At 35.4% G+C, this 21,649-nt stretch overlaps 1 protein-coding gene across 5 annotated transcripts; it reads left to right on the plus strand.

Moving 5' to 3' along the window:
• Positions 1-5,376: 5,376 nt before the first annotated feature.
• Positions 5,377-13,393, plus strand: LOC103426792 (homeobox-DDT domain protein RLT1-like). Of its 5 annotated transcripts, none has more exons than XM_008364878.3 (9): positions 5,401-5,648; positions 8,932-9,039; positions 9,130-9,765; positions 10,954-11,030; positions 11,623-11,994; positions 12,101-12,187; positions 12,317-12,408; positions 12,517-12,574; positions 13,060-13,393. In XM_008364878.3, the coding sequence occupies exons 1-8, from the start codon at positions 5,642-5,644 to the stop codon at positions 12,536-12,538; spliced, it is 1,401 nt and encodes a 466-aa protein (XP_008363100.3). In that variant the 5' UTR covers positions 5,401-5,641; the 3' UTR covers positions 12,539-12,574; positions 13,060-13,393. The 5 variants fall into 5 exon arrangements, with proteins under 5 accessions (XP_008363092.3, XP_008363100.3, XP_070675246.1 ...); XM_070819145.1 differs by lacking the exon at positions 13,060-13,393 and adding an exon at positions 12,732-12,847; XM_008364870.4 differs by lacking the exon at positions 12,517-12,574 and having other exon boundaries at positions 5,377-5,648.
• Positions 13,394-21,649: the final 8,256 nt, after the last annotated feature.

Genomic DNA, 21,649 nt, shown 5'->3' on the forward strand with positions numbered 1-21,649 from the left:
CCATGGGAGTGATGTTGTGTTTGTCTTGGTTTTTATTTTAACGCTCTCTCATATGAAATTTAAAGAAAAAAAAATCAACTATTATGATGAAATTTAAAGTTAAAATTAAGGCCTACAAATTTCAAAATTTTTCCACGTTGGATTTCTTAACTTCTATACTTGTGAATCCAAACAAGTAAGGACTAGTTTGGTATTGGTGTGTTTTAAAAAAATAAAAACTGTTTTTGCTGTGCTATAAGAATAAATAGCTATAAAATAAAGTTGTTTAATGTCTGGTAAACTTTTTTACAAAAAAAAAAAAGTAGTGTCTGAGTGTTTGGTAAATTTTTATATAAATTGCTTTAAATATATTAAATGACTAAAAAAGATATGGTACTTAATGTGATATTGTCAAAGACAATAATGTAGGGCAAAGATTGTAATTTTGTAAAACATGAGGGGGTATACTTGTTATTTAAAAATTTCATTAAATAAGCATTGGTTATTATGCTTAAAAAAAACACTTTTTATAGAAGCATTTTTTTTATCAAGAAACAAATTTATTAAAACTTGAAACCACGAATACAACTATTTCCTATACAATCAAATTTAAAAGTCTCCATAGCCAAAATTGGTAAACAATACTCCCATAAATATGGGTTCACTATACTAAGGCCAAAGTGAGCTAAAGCGCCAGCCACAAAGCTTGCTTCCTTTCCACCTTATGCAAGAAAATTCAGAAGCCAGCCTTCTAATATCATCCACAATTGGCTTAAGGTGCCAAGGAGTATCCCAAGCGCCTAGCATTGCCTGAATCATAAGTCTGGAGTTCCCTTCCACCATTAAGTTCCTAAAACCTTTGTGCTTGGCGTACAAAAGGCCTTCCTTTACAGCAACGGCTTCCACAACAGATATAGTGGCGCAATCTAGATTAAAAGCACTTGTACCGACCGGTTGCCCTACCTCATTCCTTAGAACAAAAACAGCAACCACTTTCTCCATCCTGACTAAACCATCAAAGTTTAATTTAATAAAACCAGGAGGAGGGGAATTCCATTTAATGCGATGCAGGGTATTGGTTTCACCCCAAGAAATCTGCTTACAATTAACCTTGAAGTAGGACAATCCTACATTTGCTACAATCAATATACTCCGAGTAGGGATTCGATTTATACTCCTAAACACTTTATTATTTCTATCATTCCAAATTTGCCAGCAATTAAGAAGAGCTTTACTTAAGTCACTCAAACCACGTAAAAAAAATTTATTAACCACGCAAAATGTTACTCGGTTGAATTTTGGTATGCAACTTTTCATGTATGAGGAGCCACGAAAAAATCTTTACCTTTAGGAGAATCATCAACTTCCACAATTTCTTCAGCAACTTATGTCTGTTTACATCTTGACGATTATGGTTCTGGATCCAAGTTGCCGACTTTATTAAAAACTCACCATGAGCCAAAGGACCCCAAATGAAATAATCATTTCCATTTTGAACAGGAATAGGGATAATACATATCTTCCTAACAATATCTAAATCTAGGACTTGAGAAAGACGAATTATATCCCAACAATTATTAACAATGAAATCACTTACTCTAGCTTCCCAATTCAAAGTTGCCCATTGATTCTCTGGGATAAAATGGAACAATGGGTATGGAGAAACCCAATGATGGATTCAAAATAGAATATCCTTACCATTACCCACATTCCACCTCATACCCTTGTAAATAACATCCCTACTCTTAAGAATGCCTTTCCAAGCCAATGAATGCTTTTGTTTAACTTTACAACTCAAGAAATTATCTCGCTTTAAGTATTTCCTTTTGACAATTTGAAGCCACCAATTATTCTCATTTGTGAATACTTTCCAACCTAATTTGGCTAAGCATGCATTCTTGAAATGATCAACTCTGATGATACCAAGCCATCCATGCTCCTTTGAGGTGCAAACTTTCTTCCAAGCAATAGGCTTTAATTTTTTGTCCCTCGCCCAAAAAAAATCTCTGCACTCTTTATTTATCTTTTCAGTTACTCAATTAGGACATTTGAAACACGACATTACATGATTAGGCATACCAATCAAATTTGACTTAATAAAGATCAATCTTCCTACCTTAGAGAGAGTATTAGCCTTCCAACCAGCAAGTTTTTGTTTAACTCTTTCATTAACTCACACTCATTCACTAGGTCTTTCCAGAACGCAATATTATGAATACCTAAGTATTTACCAATGGTTGTTTTGTGTTGTATATGCAGAATGCTTGTAATCGCAGTTCTTGTATGAGCATTGGTATTACATGAAAAATAAAGAGAAGACTTATGAAAATTTACATGTTGTCCTGAGGCTTTAGCAAACATATTTAATGTGTTCAGAACATTCCTTGCTCCTTTTAGAAGCATGGTAGACCCTACTTCTGCTTTTCTATATTTTTCTACTGTCATTGACAGCACTTCTTTTTTTTGTTTTATCAAACATATTTATTGTTCCAGATTTTTTAATAAGTTGCTTTTTTAGAGCATCACAACCTCAAACCAACCCTAAATTAATGGTGGTCAATTTCAAAATTCTAACTTTGTCTAAATTTTAAGAGTTCGTTTTGCTCACCAGCTGAGTGACATTACTATCAAATCACAACTCGCCACATGACAAGTCTTGAATATAATTTGTTATTATTTTTTATATTTAAAACTCTCATAATCACTTTTCGTGGTAATTAATATACACCAAGAGATTAATCTAATACTTCCTTCCTCACTCTGTATCTTCCCTTTCTTCATAAGAATATTGGGGGAGGGAATTAAGCCATTAAAATTTTCTTCCCAAATTTTCTCTACCGTCTTCTTTCCCACTTTGTGGCTTCGTAGGCGGTGCTAATTGATTTTTCACTGCCATATCTGCATGCCCCCTCTCCGGATCTTCTTTCTTCTCTGGAAGCAAATAGTGAGGGTTTTAGATCTTTGGAAGCAAATAATAGAAGAAAATATTGAAAACCCCAATCGAAGGCTATTCAACAGTGAGGCGTAATGTTGTAAAAGTTTTTCTGTTGAAGAGAATGGTAAATATTGAAAACTTGAGTTTGAGTGTCGTGTTAAAATCTATGGAAAAGAAGTTCGTAGAGAGTTTTGTGACCAGATATCTCCACCAAGTACCTCAAATTGCAAGTGTGTATCATATGGAAACATTGAGAAGAAAGAAGAAGATGGATCCGGAGGATCCAAAGAGAATACCATCCCAAAATTTAATGAAGAAATGAAAAACACAGATTGGGGAAGAAGATGGTAGAGAAGATTGGTGAGAGAGTGAACCACTAAATTACTCTAATGGTGTATATTACTTAAGTATGAAAAATAATTATGAGAGTTTCAAATATAAAAAATAATGAAAGATTATATTTGAGACTTGCCATGTGACTAGTTTTGATTAGGTTATAGTGCTATTTAGCAATGTTGAGTGACAAGTAAAGCCCCACAAAAGTTTTGCTCTAACCCAAAATAACAGTTACTCTTCCTTCATAATGGTGCCCCGTGTCTATTAACCAAGATTACCTATGTGTTTAATTTTTTTTTTTTGAACAAACAATATTATTTACACAAAGCGAGAGGGGGTGGGGTTAGCCTCACAATGAGCTAGCAATAATGTGGTTCAAACTCGCATTTGATGAAAATCAAACCTAAGACCTCTCACTTACAAGTGAAGAGGATTACCTATGCGTTTAATTAAATCTGCATGGAAAAGAAAATTAATTAAATGATTAAAAAAATTACCATCGTATCAATTAAATAAGGGAACTTTAACAAAAAACTCTTGGTACTGTTCACTTTAACGAAAAACCATATTATTAAACTAAAAAGTCAATCCTAGTACTATTCATTTTACCCTTTATTTTGTCCTTATCACTAAAACTTAAAGTTTTCAAGCTATTTTCATTAGTTTTCCTATTAAATAATTGATTGAATTATGCTAAATTCAATGACATCAATTCCTCTTCCTTTAAATTTTAGGAAAACTAATGAAAATGGTTTGAAAACTTTGAGTTTTAATGATAAGGACAAAATAAAAGGTAAAGTGAATAGTACAAAAATTGACTTTTTAGTGTAAAAATGTGGTTTTTCGTTAAACTGACCAGTACCCAGAGATTTTTGTTAAAATTCTCTAAAATTTTTGGACACACAAGTTTCCTCATTTTATTTTTTATTTTTTTCTCTGTTCAGTTTTTATTTTTCTTCTTCCTGTTGTAGAAGAAGATTTATTCTCTTAAAAATAAGGTAGATTTGTGCTGTAGCCGAGAAGAGAGGAATAAAAATAGGATAATTCAATTAATTGTCTAATTAACTTAAATTACTTATAATAAAATATTTTTTTGTCAAATAAAAAAGAAAAGATAGACAATTTGGTCTTCTAGCACAAAATAAAATCATAACTAGTAATTTCGCACAAACCAAATTTGTTTTTTTTTTCAAACCTCACCCATATATAATCACAGCATCTCTAATTTGAAAAAAAAAAAAAACACATGTATTTTGTCTCTCTCTTCCTCTCTCACAGTTCTCTTTACCATAATATAGTTTATTTAACAAACACTATTATCTACACTTAGGAGTAGAGAGTGGACTTAACCATACAATGTGTTAACAATAACGTGGTTCAAATTCACCTTGGCAAGAATCGAACTTAAGACCTCTCACTTACAAGTAAAAATGAGTACCACTAGACTATAGTACTAAGTGACAATATAATTTTTTTGTTTATACACACATAGTGTATGGGCTTCATTGAGTTGGACATTGAGCAAGAAATAAATGGTATCATTTAATTATTATTTTCTATAAAGTTTTTAATTAAATATATAAGGTAATCATGGTTAGTCAAATGTACGCGAGCACCATCCCGACCTGCTAATCAAGAGTCCGTTTGCCCACCCTAGTGACACGATTACGGAGAATAGTAACAGTTACTTTAGATTAAAGGGTGAGCAAAAAAGCACTCAAATTCAAAATTTATTTCACTCTTCCAAATTGAAAAAAATATGATGTGCCTAAGTAAATGAAAAATAATAGAAAAATTATTATTTCACTTGTCTTGATAAATTAATATTAAAACACACTGAAATAAAAGAAAAAAAAAAAGAAAGACGTGAACGTCATTTTAACCTCTTTAGTCGACGCTAAGAATTTTCTTAATAGATAATGCTAGGGAGACCATACACCGAATGACCAAACTGATTGATGGTGGACAATTTCAGGATAACTTTTGTCGATTTCAAATATCTTGAGACTAAAGTGAGGAGTTAAGTAAACCTCAATAACCATTTTGATTAAAAATCTTTAAAAAAAAAAAAACTAAAACGATAAAACCAACAATAAAGAATAGGAAAAAAAAAACTGTAAAAAGTTAATTAGGATGAAGAGAAGCGAAACCGAGATAGCAAGTTGGAAAAGAGAGGGAGAAGAGAAGAAAGAGAATTCCCCTGCCTTTCAACCTTTTCCCTTTCTCTCTCCAACATCAAAATTGAATTGGGTGCAAACCAAAAACATGCAGGCTCAATTGTGTACTCCTTTGCTTCAATCAATCTGCCCAAACAGGTCTAATGGACCACGCTTTTTAGCCGTATAGAAGTCAAAAACTAACAAACCGATAGTTTCCCCGGAAACTCACACCATGGAAGGTATCGTCGTTTTCCGCTGCATCTGGGATCGTTTTTGGGATATGGGTTTTCTGTTTTCTGATTGATTTACGTTAATTTCTGGTATTGCATTGTTTGTTTGTATTTGCCATTTGGGAATTTGATTATTTTGTATGCATGGGGAGCTTGTTCTTATGGTGATGAGGGTAATCTGGGTTCTTTAATTTTGGGTAATTGATTGCTGGGAAACTTTTAAAAGTGAAGGAAAATGGCATTTTGATCATGATGGTTTGTGTTTCCTACTGTATTTGAGGACAAATACTTAGCCTAATAATTTTTTCATATATTTACAATGGTTTATGTTTTCCACATTTGCCTTTCGTCAAGATTTTTGGGCTTGGGGTTATTAATTTTCTAGTTACTTTCTGGATTTCCTTCGGTCTACCGGCACAGAAGCTCTGGTGACGGCATTAGGCACCACGTTAGGGGGATCTCAGGAAATTCTTGAATGTTTGTATAGATGATGCTAATGCTTAACCTGGGAGGTAGGTTGTACTATATGAGTTCTTCTGTAAATGATACGGTCTCTGTTTCAGGTGTTTTCCAAATGTTCTAGTGCTTGAATAACAAACCTCATGTAATTGAATTTTCTATGATTGTATTGGAAAATCTGTTTTGAAACAAGAAAGTTTAATATGGATAAGTTAGGTAAATGCTGATTATTTTGGGGAGCTTCAATTGAGGGATCCCTCCAATAAGATTATTTGAGGGACACCCTTGTGGGGATTTGTGGTGTATTTTAATGATCTGAACCATCTAGTTTTTAGGTCTTTCATCAAGTATCGTGCTTTCAAAAAAGTTACTCTAATCCGAAACCATTTAACCACTTGATAAAATGGTTGTCATTTTAGTTGTTTTCTTGAAATAATGTGCTTGTGTATTTTCTTCACTATAATTGGATGTCTTACACTGTTTGGATGAGGGAAATAAACTTGGAATTTGGATAAAAGTCAGAATTTATAAATTGACATGCACCAATTCCCTTGTTTGGATTAATAACATAGAAATTTAGAATTTCCGCGTGGAAAAAAAACTTGGAATTTGGGACCTCCAATTTCCAAGTTTAAATTCCATGTAAATAGGTGTCATTTCCCAATTTCTATGATTGGGAGTTTAAAATTAACAAATTCCGTTTTCAATTCCATTGTTCTTTTAAGTTAACCAAACAACAAAATTCACAAATTCTAGAAAATAAAATCCCTTCATTTCAATTTCCGTCATTTTAAAATTCCTTAGTAATCTTAAATTTCTTCATCCAAACATAGTGTGATTTTCGATTTGTCTAATTTTTTGCAAGCATGATCTTTGAATGATGGATAAAAAAGCAATTATGATGATTGAAATTAAAATCTTAAGCCGGCCTCACAGTGTATCACAAAAGATTTACTGAAGTTAGTAAAAGAATATGAATAAAAAAGCTTAATCCAGTTTAAAAAAAGATTGTGAAACAGGATAATGTTAAGCATGCAACTATGACCTTCTTCCATGTACAAAATGTGTGGAAAATTTCTTGTGAAACAGGATGCTGTTAGGCATGCTACCATGACCTACGTACTTTTACGCAAGTGGCACATTTGACTCATTGGTCCAGGTTGTGGAAGGGACTTGCACAGTACATAAGCTTTTGAAGCAGGAAGTTGCATGGGAGATGTAGCTTTGCAATTATGACCTTCATTTTCCTTTATGAATGGTTACAGGGAATCCCCCCTAGTTTTCCAATTTGAGCACTGGGTGACTAGTTTTGGAAATGTATATTGGATAGGCTTAGTTTAACCTGTAATCATATAGCAGATTCCTGCAACCCAGTAAGGAATTGCATAAACTTCCCACCATTTTATATTTCTCTCAGAAGGTCTTTCTTAGATGTGGTGGTTGTCTTATTATTGTTGTCTTAAACGAGAAAGAAAGTTCATGGGAATTACCATAATCATAATAATGGTAATGAAGAAAGTTATTCTTGTGACTATCATTGCTAGAATAACTTTGTAAGAGTTCTCAGTTTCAAATTTGTAATCTTTGATATTGTTGAATCCAGAAGTGACCATTCTTAGTGTGTTTCTCACTCTCTCAGTTGTTTCTTGGAACCCCTTCTTTTGGGGGATATTGAATTGACAGAGTATTTGTGGAACTTTCTCATTTGGTGTCTTGCATTATTAGTTGGTATTGCATCTTACTCGTGCTGAGAGGAGAATTTGGGCTATTCAGCATCTGTGGTATTCTGTCGTATGTCCTTTTGTCTTTCATTGCTAGATAATCCGAAGAACCAACCACTTTGGTCCTTGTAATTTCAGTTGGAAAGCCTTGGGTACCTACCAAAATCTTAATTCACTTGCTTGGCTGGTGGTTCTTGGTGAATTAACACATGTAATATGCCAGAAGAGAAGACAGTACTCTTCATTATCTCCTTGGTGTGCACTAAGAAAACCTGTGGGAGAATCTTCTGACCATGTCGTTCTTTCCTTGTTCTGCCACATCACAAATCTAGAGTAGATTAATTCTGGCTTTTGGTTTGGAATGGGTGGTTTGTGGGAATTGCTACTATTGACTATATTTATTCATCATGGGGAGGGATTTCAAGAAGAGAAATGTCAGCCTGTGGCGATAGGCTGTTTTGGCTCTATTTGGGTGTTGTGGTAGGGACAGAATAGCAAAAGCCTTCATAATAGTAAGGTAGAGTTGGCTTCACTGGTGACATAATAGAATATCATGCCAGGAGATGTTCTTGGAGAGACATTTCTCAAGGCTTTGGTGTTTTGTTTTCTGATTTGGTTGCAGGGAATGGAGAGATGATCCGTTTGTGGAGACAAAAAGATTGGAGATCTCTTATCTGTGCCCTATGTCATGCTTTTTTTGGTTTTCTGTAAAGTTCCTGTTTCCTATTAAATAGAGAAAAACTGGGTTGGGTTAACTAGGAGGAAAGCATCTTTAGTTTCCAATAAGTGGAGATGCCAATAAATCGAAAGGGTTTTTCTAGAAGATCAGAAGTGCAGGATTTGAAATAGTGAAGGATTTTTGTGACTGAACTCAAGCAACCAGGGTTTGGTTCTTGTCGAGTTCTATCTTATTCCACGGGTCGTTGACATGCCCTGATATTAGCCATGTTTATCTTTACCACCACAATTTATAGTTGAACAAATGAAGCATTATATTCATACATAGAAGCTGGTTCGAAAACAATTATGCCCTGATGGATGTTTATTTATCTTAATCATTGATTTCATTTTGTGACTAATGCATCCTTGTTCACTTTTTGGTTGATATTTAGAATCAAATGAACTGCATTCTGAGGAGAATAAAAATTCCCAAGACAATAATAAGAAAAGAAAGCTCAAGACACCAGCCCAGCTTATGGCTTTGGAGAAATTTTATAATGGTAAGGATACTTCTCTTGGCCTATGTTTTGTCTTACTCAGTGTTGAGCCATCAAATTTCTCAAAAGAATGTTCTTTTTTACTTTTTCCAGAGCATAAATATCCTACGGAGGAAATGAAATCACAACTTGCGGAGCAGTTAAGATTGTCAGAAAAGCAGATATCTGGATGGTTTTGCCACAGAAGGTTAAAAGACAAAAGATTGTCGAGAGATGAAACACAAGGTAATGGACGGCAAGATCGTTCAAGTGGTGTTATTCAGGATCGAGCTAGTGGACTTGGGCAGGACTCTTGTGGCAGCACTAAACATGGAGAGCATAGGTTTATTGATCCAAGGGAAGTTGAAAGTCGAAGGCTTTCTGGGCATGATTTCGCAGCTGCAGATATCACCCGCAATTATAGTAGTCACTATACAGAGAGAGTTGGTGACATGGAAAATACATCTTCAGAAAGTAGCTCGTCTTTACAAGATAGGTTCTTGACTCAAAATGAGGATCCGTATGATGTGGAAACTTCTAGATACCTAACACATACCAAGGGCATGGAAAACATGGGATATAAGCCCTCAGGGTTTTTGAAAGTGAAAGGTGAAGCAGAAAATGCTGCTATTACAGCTGTTAAGAGGCAACTCGGGAGGCAGTATCTGGAGGATGGTCCTCTGTTAGGTGTAGAATTTGATTTGCTTCCTCCTGGTGCATTTGAATCACCGATTATGGATTCAGGCCATGGTACGTCATAACATACTCTGTTCATAGGAACAAATTTCATATTCCATGAAATAGTTGTCTGAGAACAGAAAGATTGCTAATTGTTTTTCGGATCTTGTTACTTAGCTTGTATTGACGCTCTCATATTTTTCTTGTGCGAGTGATTAGTGTGAAGTTTTTATTTTTGTTGTATAATTTCAATCTGCTTTGTGCATAAGGTGTAAACATAAATATTGTTAATTTGAGTGAAAAAAAAAAAAAAAAAACCATTGAAACGAGATCTTTAAGGTGTGACATTTAATTTTATTATGCAAGTTGTTCTATATGGAAGGCTTACGTTTTTCTGCGGGCACTGGGCCTTGTTCGGTGAAGTAGCATAGACATGGAAATTTGAACTTGATGGAGCCTTTAATTTAGTATATTGTTTTATAACAAGCTCACGAAGATAAAATTTAGGCCTTTGAACAGTGAAACACAAGTGCTTGTGTTTGCTTTCCTATTTTTTGCATTTATTTTTAAAGCATGGGTAGTTAGCATTTGGAACTGTTGCTTTCATGTGTTTCTAATGTTTGATTTGGCTTGATCTTGGTAGTTATGATGATTAGTGGATTGAAGAACTTCTATTTCTTTTAGACTAATATTATACATTTTTTTGTGTGTATGCAAATGCGAAACTGTAGCTTTAACTGAAATCATTTTCATTTTGCTTCTACTTACTCTTTATATTTTTTTTTAATGTTGATGAAGACGGAATATTGTTGGGGAAATATGGTATTGTGGGCAATTATGTTAAGAAGGAATGCAGTGGGAAGTTAAAAAATAAATAAATAAATATTGTTCATGAAAACACCCAGCTGCTTACTTTTATAAAGTAAAAAAAAAAGGTAAAATAATAAAGTTGCTGGGTTGGCATTAGCAGTTGAGTCCTGTAGCTGTAATTCTTGAAATATTAGATGTACATGGTATTCTGAAGCGAAAAAATATTTAGTTGACACCTACTTGGGAGTTGTTTATTTTCTGAGCATGTTTCTTAAAAATGCTAAACATTGCTTCTCCTCTCTTCTCTCTTGACGTTATACTCTAGCAGTGTGTGATTGGCTTCCATTCAGATTCTTCAGTCTTTCAGTATTCACCTGTACTGTTTGAATACTTATATATTAGGTTCTTGCAGACTAGTCTTATATGTCTGTTTTGTTCATTGCTATGCAGAACCATCCACACTTGCTAATCCTGTCCTCCGTTCTCCTGATATATCTGGAGTGAAAGGGCAACTAAGTCCAAGCACTGTAAGTGGACCTGATGCATTTTCGTTACACTTTGACATATCTGGTGGGGGAGAGGGTGTGAACTTTGTGACGGGGCTAATTTATTGGTTTATTTTCATTATATACGAATCACAGCAAGGAAAACTTATCAAGTCAATTGCTACTGCATGAATGTATGGTTCAGATTCAGTCTGGCAACATAAATCTGGCAAGAAAACATTTATAGCTGGATCTCACCTCCTCATTATCTCCTGGATGTGAGAGGAGGTCGCCTGACTTATGTATTGGCAGTCAACCAGCCCCATTTTTATGAACCATTTGATCTCTTGCATCATTGTCTTGGCATATAAGCAAATTACAGTTCCATAAGTTGAAAAAGTTGGGATTAGCACAACTTTCTCCTAATTTGTGTCCTTGAAGCAAATAATTGGTTGTTAATACTTGGTTTCATGGAAGCAAAATAAAACTCTTCTATGATGTCTTCGCTCCCACCACCGCCTAACTGAAATGCTTATAAACAATCTCTCTCTCTCTCTCTCTCTCTCTCTCTCTCTCTCTCTCTCTCTCTCTCGCTCTATTGTGATACTCTTTCCGCCTTTTAATGCTCTTGCAGAGATATGAAGTATACAACTCCAGGTTGAATTCCCAGGATTCATATTTACAGCAGGAAAATCCTAGCATCATGCATGGGTTTGATCTTCAGGAGAAGAAATCAAGCAAGCAATTGAGACAAAAGTCAACTTTTCTCAACAATACCAATCCTTTCCCTGGAAAAAATTCTCCCTTGGATATTTACGATAAACCTTCTGGAGGGTTTTCTGCTTATAATAGCAATAAGAAAGATAGAATGAGATCTAAGGGTTACTACGGTAGGAAAGTTACTAGTGAACAAACAGAGCCTCGCTTAGATGAGTATGATAAATTTAGTAACCCCAAGACTGTCCAAAGGAATGATTACTTGAAGTCAAGGCCTTCAAGTTCTATAGTTAAGCATTCTGAGACTGCCTTTTGACTTATATGCTCTATTATTCAACGAATGCCATATCAAAAGTACTTGCCTTGTGACTTTTTTTAATTGCTTCTTGTTCCAGGAGGAGAAGTTTGATGGAGAATGTAAGGCCATGAAGGACTATCACAATCCACTTAGAGCAAAAATGAATTCTACAGATGAATTGGTGGTGAGTTTGAACTTTAGTGGGACAATGTTAATAGGGCATGCATGGCATTGATACATAATTGCATACAATTACTTATTTATGTATGTGGTTGGCATTAGGTTGACATCCTTTTTTTCTTATTGATCAAAGGTTACAAAACAAGCCAGAGTTAATCTCCCTCAACGAGACTATGCACCAAATTCATTTGCTCAAATTCCACCTCGTAAACATCAGATTAAAGGGTTAGTATTAGGGCTTTTTTCTCTCTATTGACTGCTTTAGTTAAGTCTGCAAATGCCACATTTTCCCCAGTCAGTTTAAATAATGTCTGCATGTTAAATGTTTGGCAGCGACCTTACATGTCAGAGCTAATATTGCAGATACGGTAGATGGCAAAATCTTTTCTAGGTTAGGCTGTTATTGTTTCCCGACTAGCATTAGAGTTCATACTGAATTGCTTCACTCTATTGTTTCAGTTACTGGGCCATTTCCTTTTACCAGGGTGACATGCTATTATTTTGTAGTAAATTGTATATGCTCTAAGTAAGGATCTTACTTTGAAGAGGGATTCTTCGTCTTGTTGATTTCTGTATAACCTAAACTCAGATTACGGATGGTTGGAATGGCATTAGAATGAAGCTGTCGCTAGATGGAATCTTGATCGTCCACTTAATCGTAGTTTTTACACGAATTTAGCTGCATTTAGTTGCATGAAATAGGAACAGTACCCAACTTTAATTCTGTCCTAGTACAAAATAAATTTTTTTTATATTTCTTTTGAATATATCATTACGAGGATTAACTAAATGTTACTATGTCTGTGTTGCGATCATCAAGGATTAAACTTGCTGCAACATAAATATTTGACGGATGATCGTACATGTCTATTTCAGAATTGCCATGGAGATGCCATCTAGCTTCAGTGAGGATGAAACTGCAGAAACCAATTCTTCTGTGGATTGAGGTCCCCATAGTTGAAGGATGGAAGGCCGTAAGCGATTCACAAGGCCCTAGGGATGTACAGTTGAAGAGAACATGTATTCTATTTAAGCACTTGTCGTCGGCGGGAATCGGTTTTGGCCTTTCAGTGATCATTTGTTAATATGTGTAGAAAGTGGTTTTGTGTACTGCTTTAATTGTTACCGGTTTGTTTCGTGGAAGAAAGCTGATCAAACTCACATTACTTCTTTTTTGTTGGTTAAATGATGCCCTTGCTTTCAGCAACTATATTTGGCTTTGCTTTAATTGACGTGAACTGAGGGATTGTCACTTGTTAATTGTTTCCAGTTCACGCAACTTTTTGGGTAAGATTCCAAATTGGTTTCAACCTGTTATAACCAGTGTTCTAAAAGGTGGCCTAGGCGGTGGAGAACCGATGCAATTTAGGCCGAAACATGGAGAAAAATCGGGTACAGGCTAAAGGCCCTAGCCCGCCTAGGCACGCTAGGAGGAGGCTAGGCAGTTCCATTGTTTTTAATTTTTTTTAATTAGGTTAAAAGGGTTTTTTGAATAACCTACTTAATTAGTGAATTTTCAAATTTGGTTTTAAGTTTTTCTTACTGTTGTTGCATTTGTATGTGATGATTGCAATATGGCTTAAGTTTTAAGTTTTGACTTTCTTAAATTCTCAATAAAAGTATAGTTTTTATTCTTTTAGTGTAAGTAGCCACTTATTTATATGTTATATAATAAATTTAATTAAATCCGGCTAGTCCGTCTAGGTTCCCATCCTAGGTTCCACCGCTAGGCCCCAGTCCGCTGCCCAACTAGCGGCTAGCATCTTTTAAAACCTTGGTTATAACATTCTAAATAATTGCCTAAAAATTAGACATTTAGTAGGCCAATAGCGTTAACATAGGTCATAAATACCCTAAATTGAAGTGAGTTTTGACTCTCCTGGCATTTATGAAGCTCTAATACATGTGTGTATTTTTTTAAATGTTAAATAGTTATTTGGAATGTTTTGAACTTTTGAGATTCATTTGAAATATACCTAGAAATTAAGAGTAGTTATTCGTATTGTAGCAGTAGTAGTAGAGCCCCAAGGCCCATCTTTTGACGTTTAAGATATATAGCTAGGCACAACTTGTGAGCCCCAAGGCCCCACAAGCCCCAACCTTTTCAATGTGTACAATCCAATTTACCAAGTCATATTTGCATATGCTTAAACTGGTGAACGTGGGACAAAAGGACTTGTGTATTTTTTATTCAAACCTCCAACACAACGTATTAAAATGGTGAAAGAAAGCAGCTTTTTAGTATTAATGATATTTTTTTTCATTTGTAAGGGAGGTGTTTTATGTTTGAATTTCGTGGATGGTAAGCTTGATACTAATTTATTCCTTCACTTGTTAGTGTAATTATATTGTTGCATCAAGAAAATAGTATAAAAATGCAAGTGGCCATTTACCATAGTGGTGGAAAGGTATTGAGCACTTACAGCGTGAGTTCAAACTCCGTCGTTAGCTAATCTAATATCTAATCTAACAAAATCTATCTTCTGACAAAAAAAAAAAAAAAAGTATAAAAGCAAAGTGGTGGATTTCGTTGGGTGGTTAGGATGGGAGATATATTATGCGATTCTAGTCATATGCTTCTTATTTGGGGCAGAGGCAGATGAACAATCAACGTAGTTGTAAAGGGGATGCTTTGCGTATAGCTGTGACATTGTGAGAACGTGGGATGTCTCTTCCTTAAGACTTATTTGTCATGCATTCCCCTCCTTTAGATTTGGCTGATGGCTCCTTCCAATTAACCTAATATTGTAGGGTACGTGTCACATCCTGGCCCGGGGCGGATCATTTCCTAGGTCCGCTCCACCACCGTAGCACGATATTGTCCGGTTTGGGCTTACCATTCCCTCACGGTTTTGTTTTTGGGAACTCACGAGCAATTTTCCAGTGGGTCATCCATCCTTGAAGTGCTCTGGCCTCCTTCTCACTTAACTTCGAAGTTCCTACGGAACCTGAAGCCAGAGCTCCCAAAAAGCCTCGTGCTAGGTAGGGATGAGAATATACATTTAAGGATCACTACTCTGGGCGATGTGGGATGTCACAATCCACCCCCTTAGGGGCCCGACGTCCTCGTCGGCACACCACGCCCAGGGTTAGGCTCTGATACCAAATTGTCACATCCCGGCCCGGGGCGGATCCTTTCTCGGGCCCCCAGTGAGTTCCCAAAAGGCTTCGTGCTAGGTAGGGATGAGAATATACATTTAAGGATCACTCCTCTGGGCGATGTGGGATGTCACAATCCACCCCCTTAAGGGCCCGACGTCCTCGTCGGCACACCACGACCAGGGTTAGGCTCTGATACCAAATTGTCACATCCCCGCCCGGGGCGGATCATTTCTCGGGCCCGCTCCACCACTGTAGCATGATATTGTCCGCTTTGGGCTTACCATTCCCTCACGGTTTTGTTTTTGGGAACTCACGAGCAATTTCCCAATAGGTCACCCATTCTGTGAGTGCTCTGGCCTCCTTCTCACTTAACTTCGGAGTTCCTACAGAACCCGAAGCCAATGAGCTCCCAAAAGGCCTCGTGCTAGGTAGGGATGAGAATATACATTTAAGGATCACTCCTCTGGGCGATATGGGATGTCACAGTACGTAACTTCCATGATGAAGGCATAAAATCTAACAACTTTTTATTTGTTTTTTTGTAAATTTCACTATTCCAATGTTACAAAAGTTTCCAATGTAGTAGTGGAAAGTGATAAATTAATGAGAAAAATATTAATACATGAGAGGCGGAGGAGGAGTTTTTTTGTTTGAATGAAAAAACAAGAGCATTTTTCCTCATATTAAATTTGATATAGAATAAAAGTAGTATGAAGATATGCTTGATATTAGACACATATTTTCTTCACATAACACATGTATATATAATTACAGTATGCAGCTTAACCAACGAATTACTTGATTGGGGTATTGCCCCCAGTGGGCATTCATTGGCTCCGTCCATGTCCATTGACATGATTTACAACCTCCCTACCCTTTTATCATCTTCAGTCGCCTTCTGCTGTGTTGAGGTATTGGAAGAAACAGTAAGTGGCGTACGTAGTTTACCAACAGTAAATAAGTTGCAATTAAGACTAGGAACAAGAAAAACACAAATGAAAGCTAGAGTCGGAGTAAAGGAGATAATGCCTCCACCCGCCACAGTGAAGGCACGCCATTGGCACTGGTGGTAATCTGAGGAGTATGAACCTAATCACTCAAGTCATATAATTCGTGGTGGTCAATTCTCCACGTCTTAGTCCAAGAAAAAGGCATGGTAAAATTAACAACGATAACATAACAACGATATAACATCATAATACGCAGCGGGATTAAATAGAGCACTGTACCAACATAGTATATTTCTGAGTGTAATGCTCAGATGTCAAGTTAAAATGAAAATGGAGAGTTTCTGAGATGTTATTTTTCTTCAATGTACAAGAATATATAGGAATTTACAAGAGTGCTTTACCAAGTAATTAGAGATCCAATAAGACGCCTAATTACAGCAGTGAGACTGAAAATGAAACAAAAGGCATTGCCCTAATTAAAAATATTAATAAAGATCTCCACTGGCTCCATTGCTTCTTCCTTCTTAAAACGGTAGGATTAGGGTAAGTGGTGGATTGCCCTAATGGTTATAAGATCTTCCTCTTTAACGTACTATGTCCTAAGTTTGAAACTTCTCCCTCCTCTTTAGTGTAGATTAGTGTAGAATATCGCTTGTACTGAAAAATAACAAGATTAGAAATGATGAATTTCCTTCGCAACTAATCCTCTTCTAATCCTTCCAAATGAAAAACATTCAATTCCCCTTTCAATATGCCTTGAAATATGACAGCTTTATTCTAATTCAACCATGTGTACCAAATGCGCTTTCAAGGGTTTAGCTTTGGAGCTTCCAGGGTGTATTAAGCATATTAACGTATTTACAACGTATCACTGCAATCCGTGTTCGCGTGTTGCCCTTTCATATTGGTGTCAACTACTAGATAACCATATCTGGCTTTTCGAGGAGAGATTTTTTTAGTGTGACCGTAACACGGGATGATACACTACTTGTCATCATACAAACGGTGGGATATGTGTGTTAAAAAATTAAAAAATAAAATTTCTCACTACTTATATAAAAACACGTTGTATACCATTCGTATTCCGGTCACAATGAAAAATTCTTCCCTACAAACTATTGTTTATATAACTATATTAATTAAGGACTCATTTTGAACTGCTTTAAAAAAGCGTTTATGCTTAGAAGCATTTCTATTATAAACCCTTCTAAAGCACATTGAAATTATTAACAAAAATACTTGCATTCTAGAAAAGCACTTGAAGCACTTTCTAAAAGAAACACACAATAAGTGATTTTTTGAAAAAAAAAAAAAAGGCACTTCAAATGCTTTTTTGAACCTAGAAGAACTTGTGCCAAATATGATTAAAGTGTTTTTGGCGATTCGAAAACAGTTCAGTTATTTGAGTAAACATGACAAACACTGTAGACAACATGAACTTTGTAAACTTAATATATATCCTGTGCTACATCGTCTGTAACATCATGCAAATGCTAGATGGCCTCAGTTATCCGATCCATTGCTATTTTTCACATTTCTCCATTTGGCAGAATCATTAACCTGAACTCTACAATCTATATAATTGCACAAACAAAGCTCGTTCTTTTTTTTCTTGGACCACTTATAGCTTTAGCCTCACAGATCGTCAAAAAGTTGAAAGGCATGACGAACTACATGCTTTAGAACACCGACAGAACGAGGGATGCCTCACCCACGTTGGTAAAACATTGACTTGTGCTAACCTAGCAATTCTTTTTTGTTGGGCAATAGTACTTAGTTAGGGTTTATGTGGTAAGGAATGTTAGATCATGGATAGATAAGAACACCGTCGATCCCACTGAAACTAGAAAAGGTTTGGAGTTTGGACCACTGCCAGGAAGAAAGTATAACCCGCTTTTTGTAAAAAGTGAACCTTTGAAGAAAGTTAAAGTTGAGTTTCACTATAAATCAATTGACAATATGCAGAGTAGCATAACTATTTATATTCACATCCAAGGTCCTTCTCATCAATAAGGGATTTATTATCAACATGCCCCCTCAAGCATGACGAATTTTCAAGCCTAACACGTAGACAACACAATGGAGTGATATGGAGCACGTGTGGCCGTTGAACTTCACATGTGAGACAACCTGCTTTGATACCTTAAAGAAAATTGGGGTTTCACCATAAAACCAATTGACAATATGAGGAGTAGTCCAAATACTTATAAGCATACGCAAGATCCCTCTTCTTATCAATATGAAATTCATTATCAACAACTTTACCGTGTTGTTGGTGTCAACCAATGGAAAAGCCAACTGCTCTTGTCAAGAGCATCATGCAGGAATGTTTATTAAGGACACATGCATGGTTATAATTTAAGGAAAACTAATGAAAATTGCTTGAAAACTTTGAGTTTTAATGATAAAGACAAAATAAAGGGTAAAGTGAATAGTACCAAGATTGACTTTTTAGTGTAAAAATGTGGTTTTTCGTTAAAGTGAACAGTACCGGGTGCTTTTCGTTAAAGTTCCCTATTTACCCATAAACAAGTAATAGCGTCTAGCAAACTTCATTTTTTTTTGGCTGTTTTAAAGTCCCTAGTTAATCATGTATCCCTATTGCTAAATATGTATCTGACATGCATGCCATTTTGAAAAACTATTAATATCTCTCAACATCATATAGAATTCACTTAACGAGGCGTCCAACTTGATTGTTAGACAACATAGCGGCATGAGATTGTACTTTGAACAAAATATTTTATTTATTTATAATATTGTAAAGTAGGTATAAGTCTCTATTTTTCTTGCACATCTTTTTTTTTTCCTTTTACGCACATATGTTTAGTGCGCTCGTTATTTTCATTATAAATGGATTTGAATTGATATTAGGTGGAAATATCATGTAATTAGAAATTAAAGTATGCTAGATTGATTAGTTAAGGTCACCAATGAACTAAGTTCAAATTTATTAGTAAATGAAACACAAATCAATCAACCAAACTTAGGTTACTGTAAGTTGTCCTAGTCAACAATAGTCAAGTTCAATACACATATTAACAACTAAAACATGCAATGAGGAGTAGACACAGGAACTAGTCAACAAGTACAGATTTGTCAGAACAAAAAACCCAAATTCACGAAATAAACTTAGTAGACTAGTACATTAGCCTAGTCAACAACAACACAGTTATATCTCACAATGCAACAATATAAAGTTAAACAACTTCTCACAACAGTCCGTCAACTAAGTAGCTCATACAACATACCATAAACATATCTAGATATGTAAGCAAGTTTAAGCATGAAGGAACACAAGAAGATTTGACCCGAAAAAAAAAACCCACCTTTGGGTTAAAAAACTGAGGGCTCCACGAAGTTCAATCTACTAGTGCAAATAAGGTTCATACAAAGTACTACATCAAGCTTATTTCCTAGATCTAATCTAAGGAACAACTTTACCTTTATGTAACCTTACTTTGCACGAGATGGAGACCTCTTCGGTCTTCACGAAGAGGCAACTCCAACCTTTAACTCTTCTCCTTGTGGCACCAAGAGCAATATGTCCAATGCAAAATGATATGATAATGATGATAATATGGAATCTGGATTCAAAAGACCAGCCAGTTCTCCAATCAAATAGTTGAAGGAAGAAACCAACATGAACCGGAAAACTAGGTCTAAATGAAGATTTGAAACTTAAGCTCCTAGGGAATCTAAGTTAGAGAGGAAAAAACAGACACTCTTTTTCAAAATAATCTATCTCAGCCTCAGAGGAAATGAAATCCTCCAACCATATTGATCAAAACCTTTGATTGCTGCAAAACAAGTACAAAAAGACACTTGTCAAATGAAATAAATTGTTCGTAATATTTTATTTTTTTATTTGTTTTAATATTTTAGCATTTTTTTTTTTTCAAACTAAATTCTTCGTAATATTGTCATTCAGTAGTACGGTCTGATGGTATTTCTCTCCACTTTAAAGTGAGAGGTCTTAGGTTCGAATCTCGTGGATAGCGAATTTGATACCAAATTAGACTGCCCATTGTGTGGCTTTGCCGAACTCCTCCTCCCCTTAATATAAAATATCGATGTACTAAAAAAAAAAAAATCTTCGTAATATTCTTTTACTTCCACATCAACAAAAAAGTGGGATCCGCAATTGCCACATAATTAACCTATATATGCAAAATATAATATACCCTTGTATTTATTAAGTGTTATCTTATTTCACATTTCGATTTTTCATTTTCTCTTTTTTGATGCATGGCACAACATGCAAAGGCAGAGTTATGAAGGGACCACGATAGTCTCAACCCCATCCTGACATTTTTTCTCGCGTAAAAATTTAGTGTTATGTTAATGATTTTCAAGGTTTTTAGTAGGCTTATGACCCAAATCAAACATTTTTAGTTTAATTTCTTTTATTGACTTTGATTTGAGGTTGGTGGCTCCTATGGAGTCCAAACAATCCGATGCTTGTGAGCTTTGAGGAGGAGGGAGAAAGGAAGAAAGTCATAGAGACTTGGGGTTTAGGTTTAAGGAATACGATAATGATGGGGGACGATACCATAGCAGACTAAACGACGGTGTTCAATTGCTCATCACATGACATAGTAATTTTTGTAAGATTATGAGAGCGTTTCAGATTGAGCCTTACGGGTCCCTTCTAAGCTAAAATTCTAGTTACACCACTACTCACTAGCAGCGTGGTGAGAAAATAAATTGAAATAAAATGAATATGGTAGGATAGATAGGGGGTCCACTATCTCCTAGTGCGAGAAGAGACCTGAAAATACTAAAAACTTCACTTCTAGTACTAGCCTACGACGTAGACAACTTGAAGAACTAAGCGACAAACTCTTAAACAAGAGCAAAACACTTAAAATGATATAGAACACAAATTTCAATATGATAATTCAAACAACTTCTACTCCTTCTTTGCCTTACAAATACAAGATTTATCGGCTTACAACTTACAATGAGAATTATAAAAAGACAAATAAAATAAATCTTACAATAAAACTCCTAGAAAACTAAAAGACTTCAATTAATACTAGAAATCTCATAAGCCACAAATTTAAAGCAATATACATGCATTATAGCTCTAAAAATTCATGCATTTTATTATCACTTTTATCGAATGATATTTTCTTTCAATTATGGATATTAATAGGGCTTATTATACAAAAATGGTCCCTGAGATTTGCATGATCAATATAAATGGTCCCTGAGATTGTCCACCATCCATGATTTTGGTCATTCCGTTAAAAACTCTTTGGGCAATTTTCAAAACTTCGTAACTTAATCATTTCTTAACCAAATTCGACCCATAATATATCAAAATGAAGATAAGAAAGTGTAGAATAAGATTATATCTATTTGAAAGCTCAATGGTTGCCAGAGATGGCCGAAAAATAGCCTGAAAGGTG

This window comes from Malus domestica, chromosome 03 (assembly GCF_042453785.1).
Source record: "Malus domestica chromosome 03, GDT2T_hap1".
In the NCBI taxonomy this organism is placed as follows: Eukaryota; Viridiplantae; Streptophyta; class Magnoliopsida; order Rosales; family Rosaceae; genus Malus; species Malus domestica.

What these genes read in the sequence shown, in the direction of transcription:
- LOC103426792 (XM_008364870.4), top strand. An exon ending in GATTATGGATTCAGGCCATG is followed by an intron (nt 9,766 to 10,953) that starts GTACGTCATAAC and finishes ATTGCTATGCAG; the next exon opens with AACCATCCACACTTGCTAAT. An exon ending in CAAGGCCTTCAAGTTCTATA is followed by an intron (nt 11,995 to 12,100) that starts GTTAAGCATTCT and finishes TTCTTGTTCCAG; the next exon opens with GAGGAGAAGTTTGATGGAGA.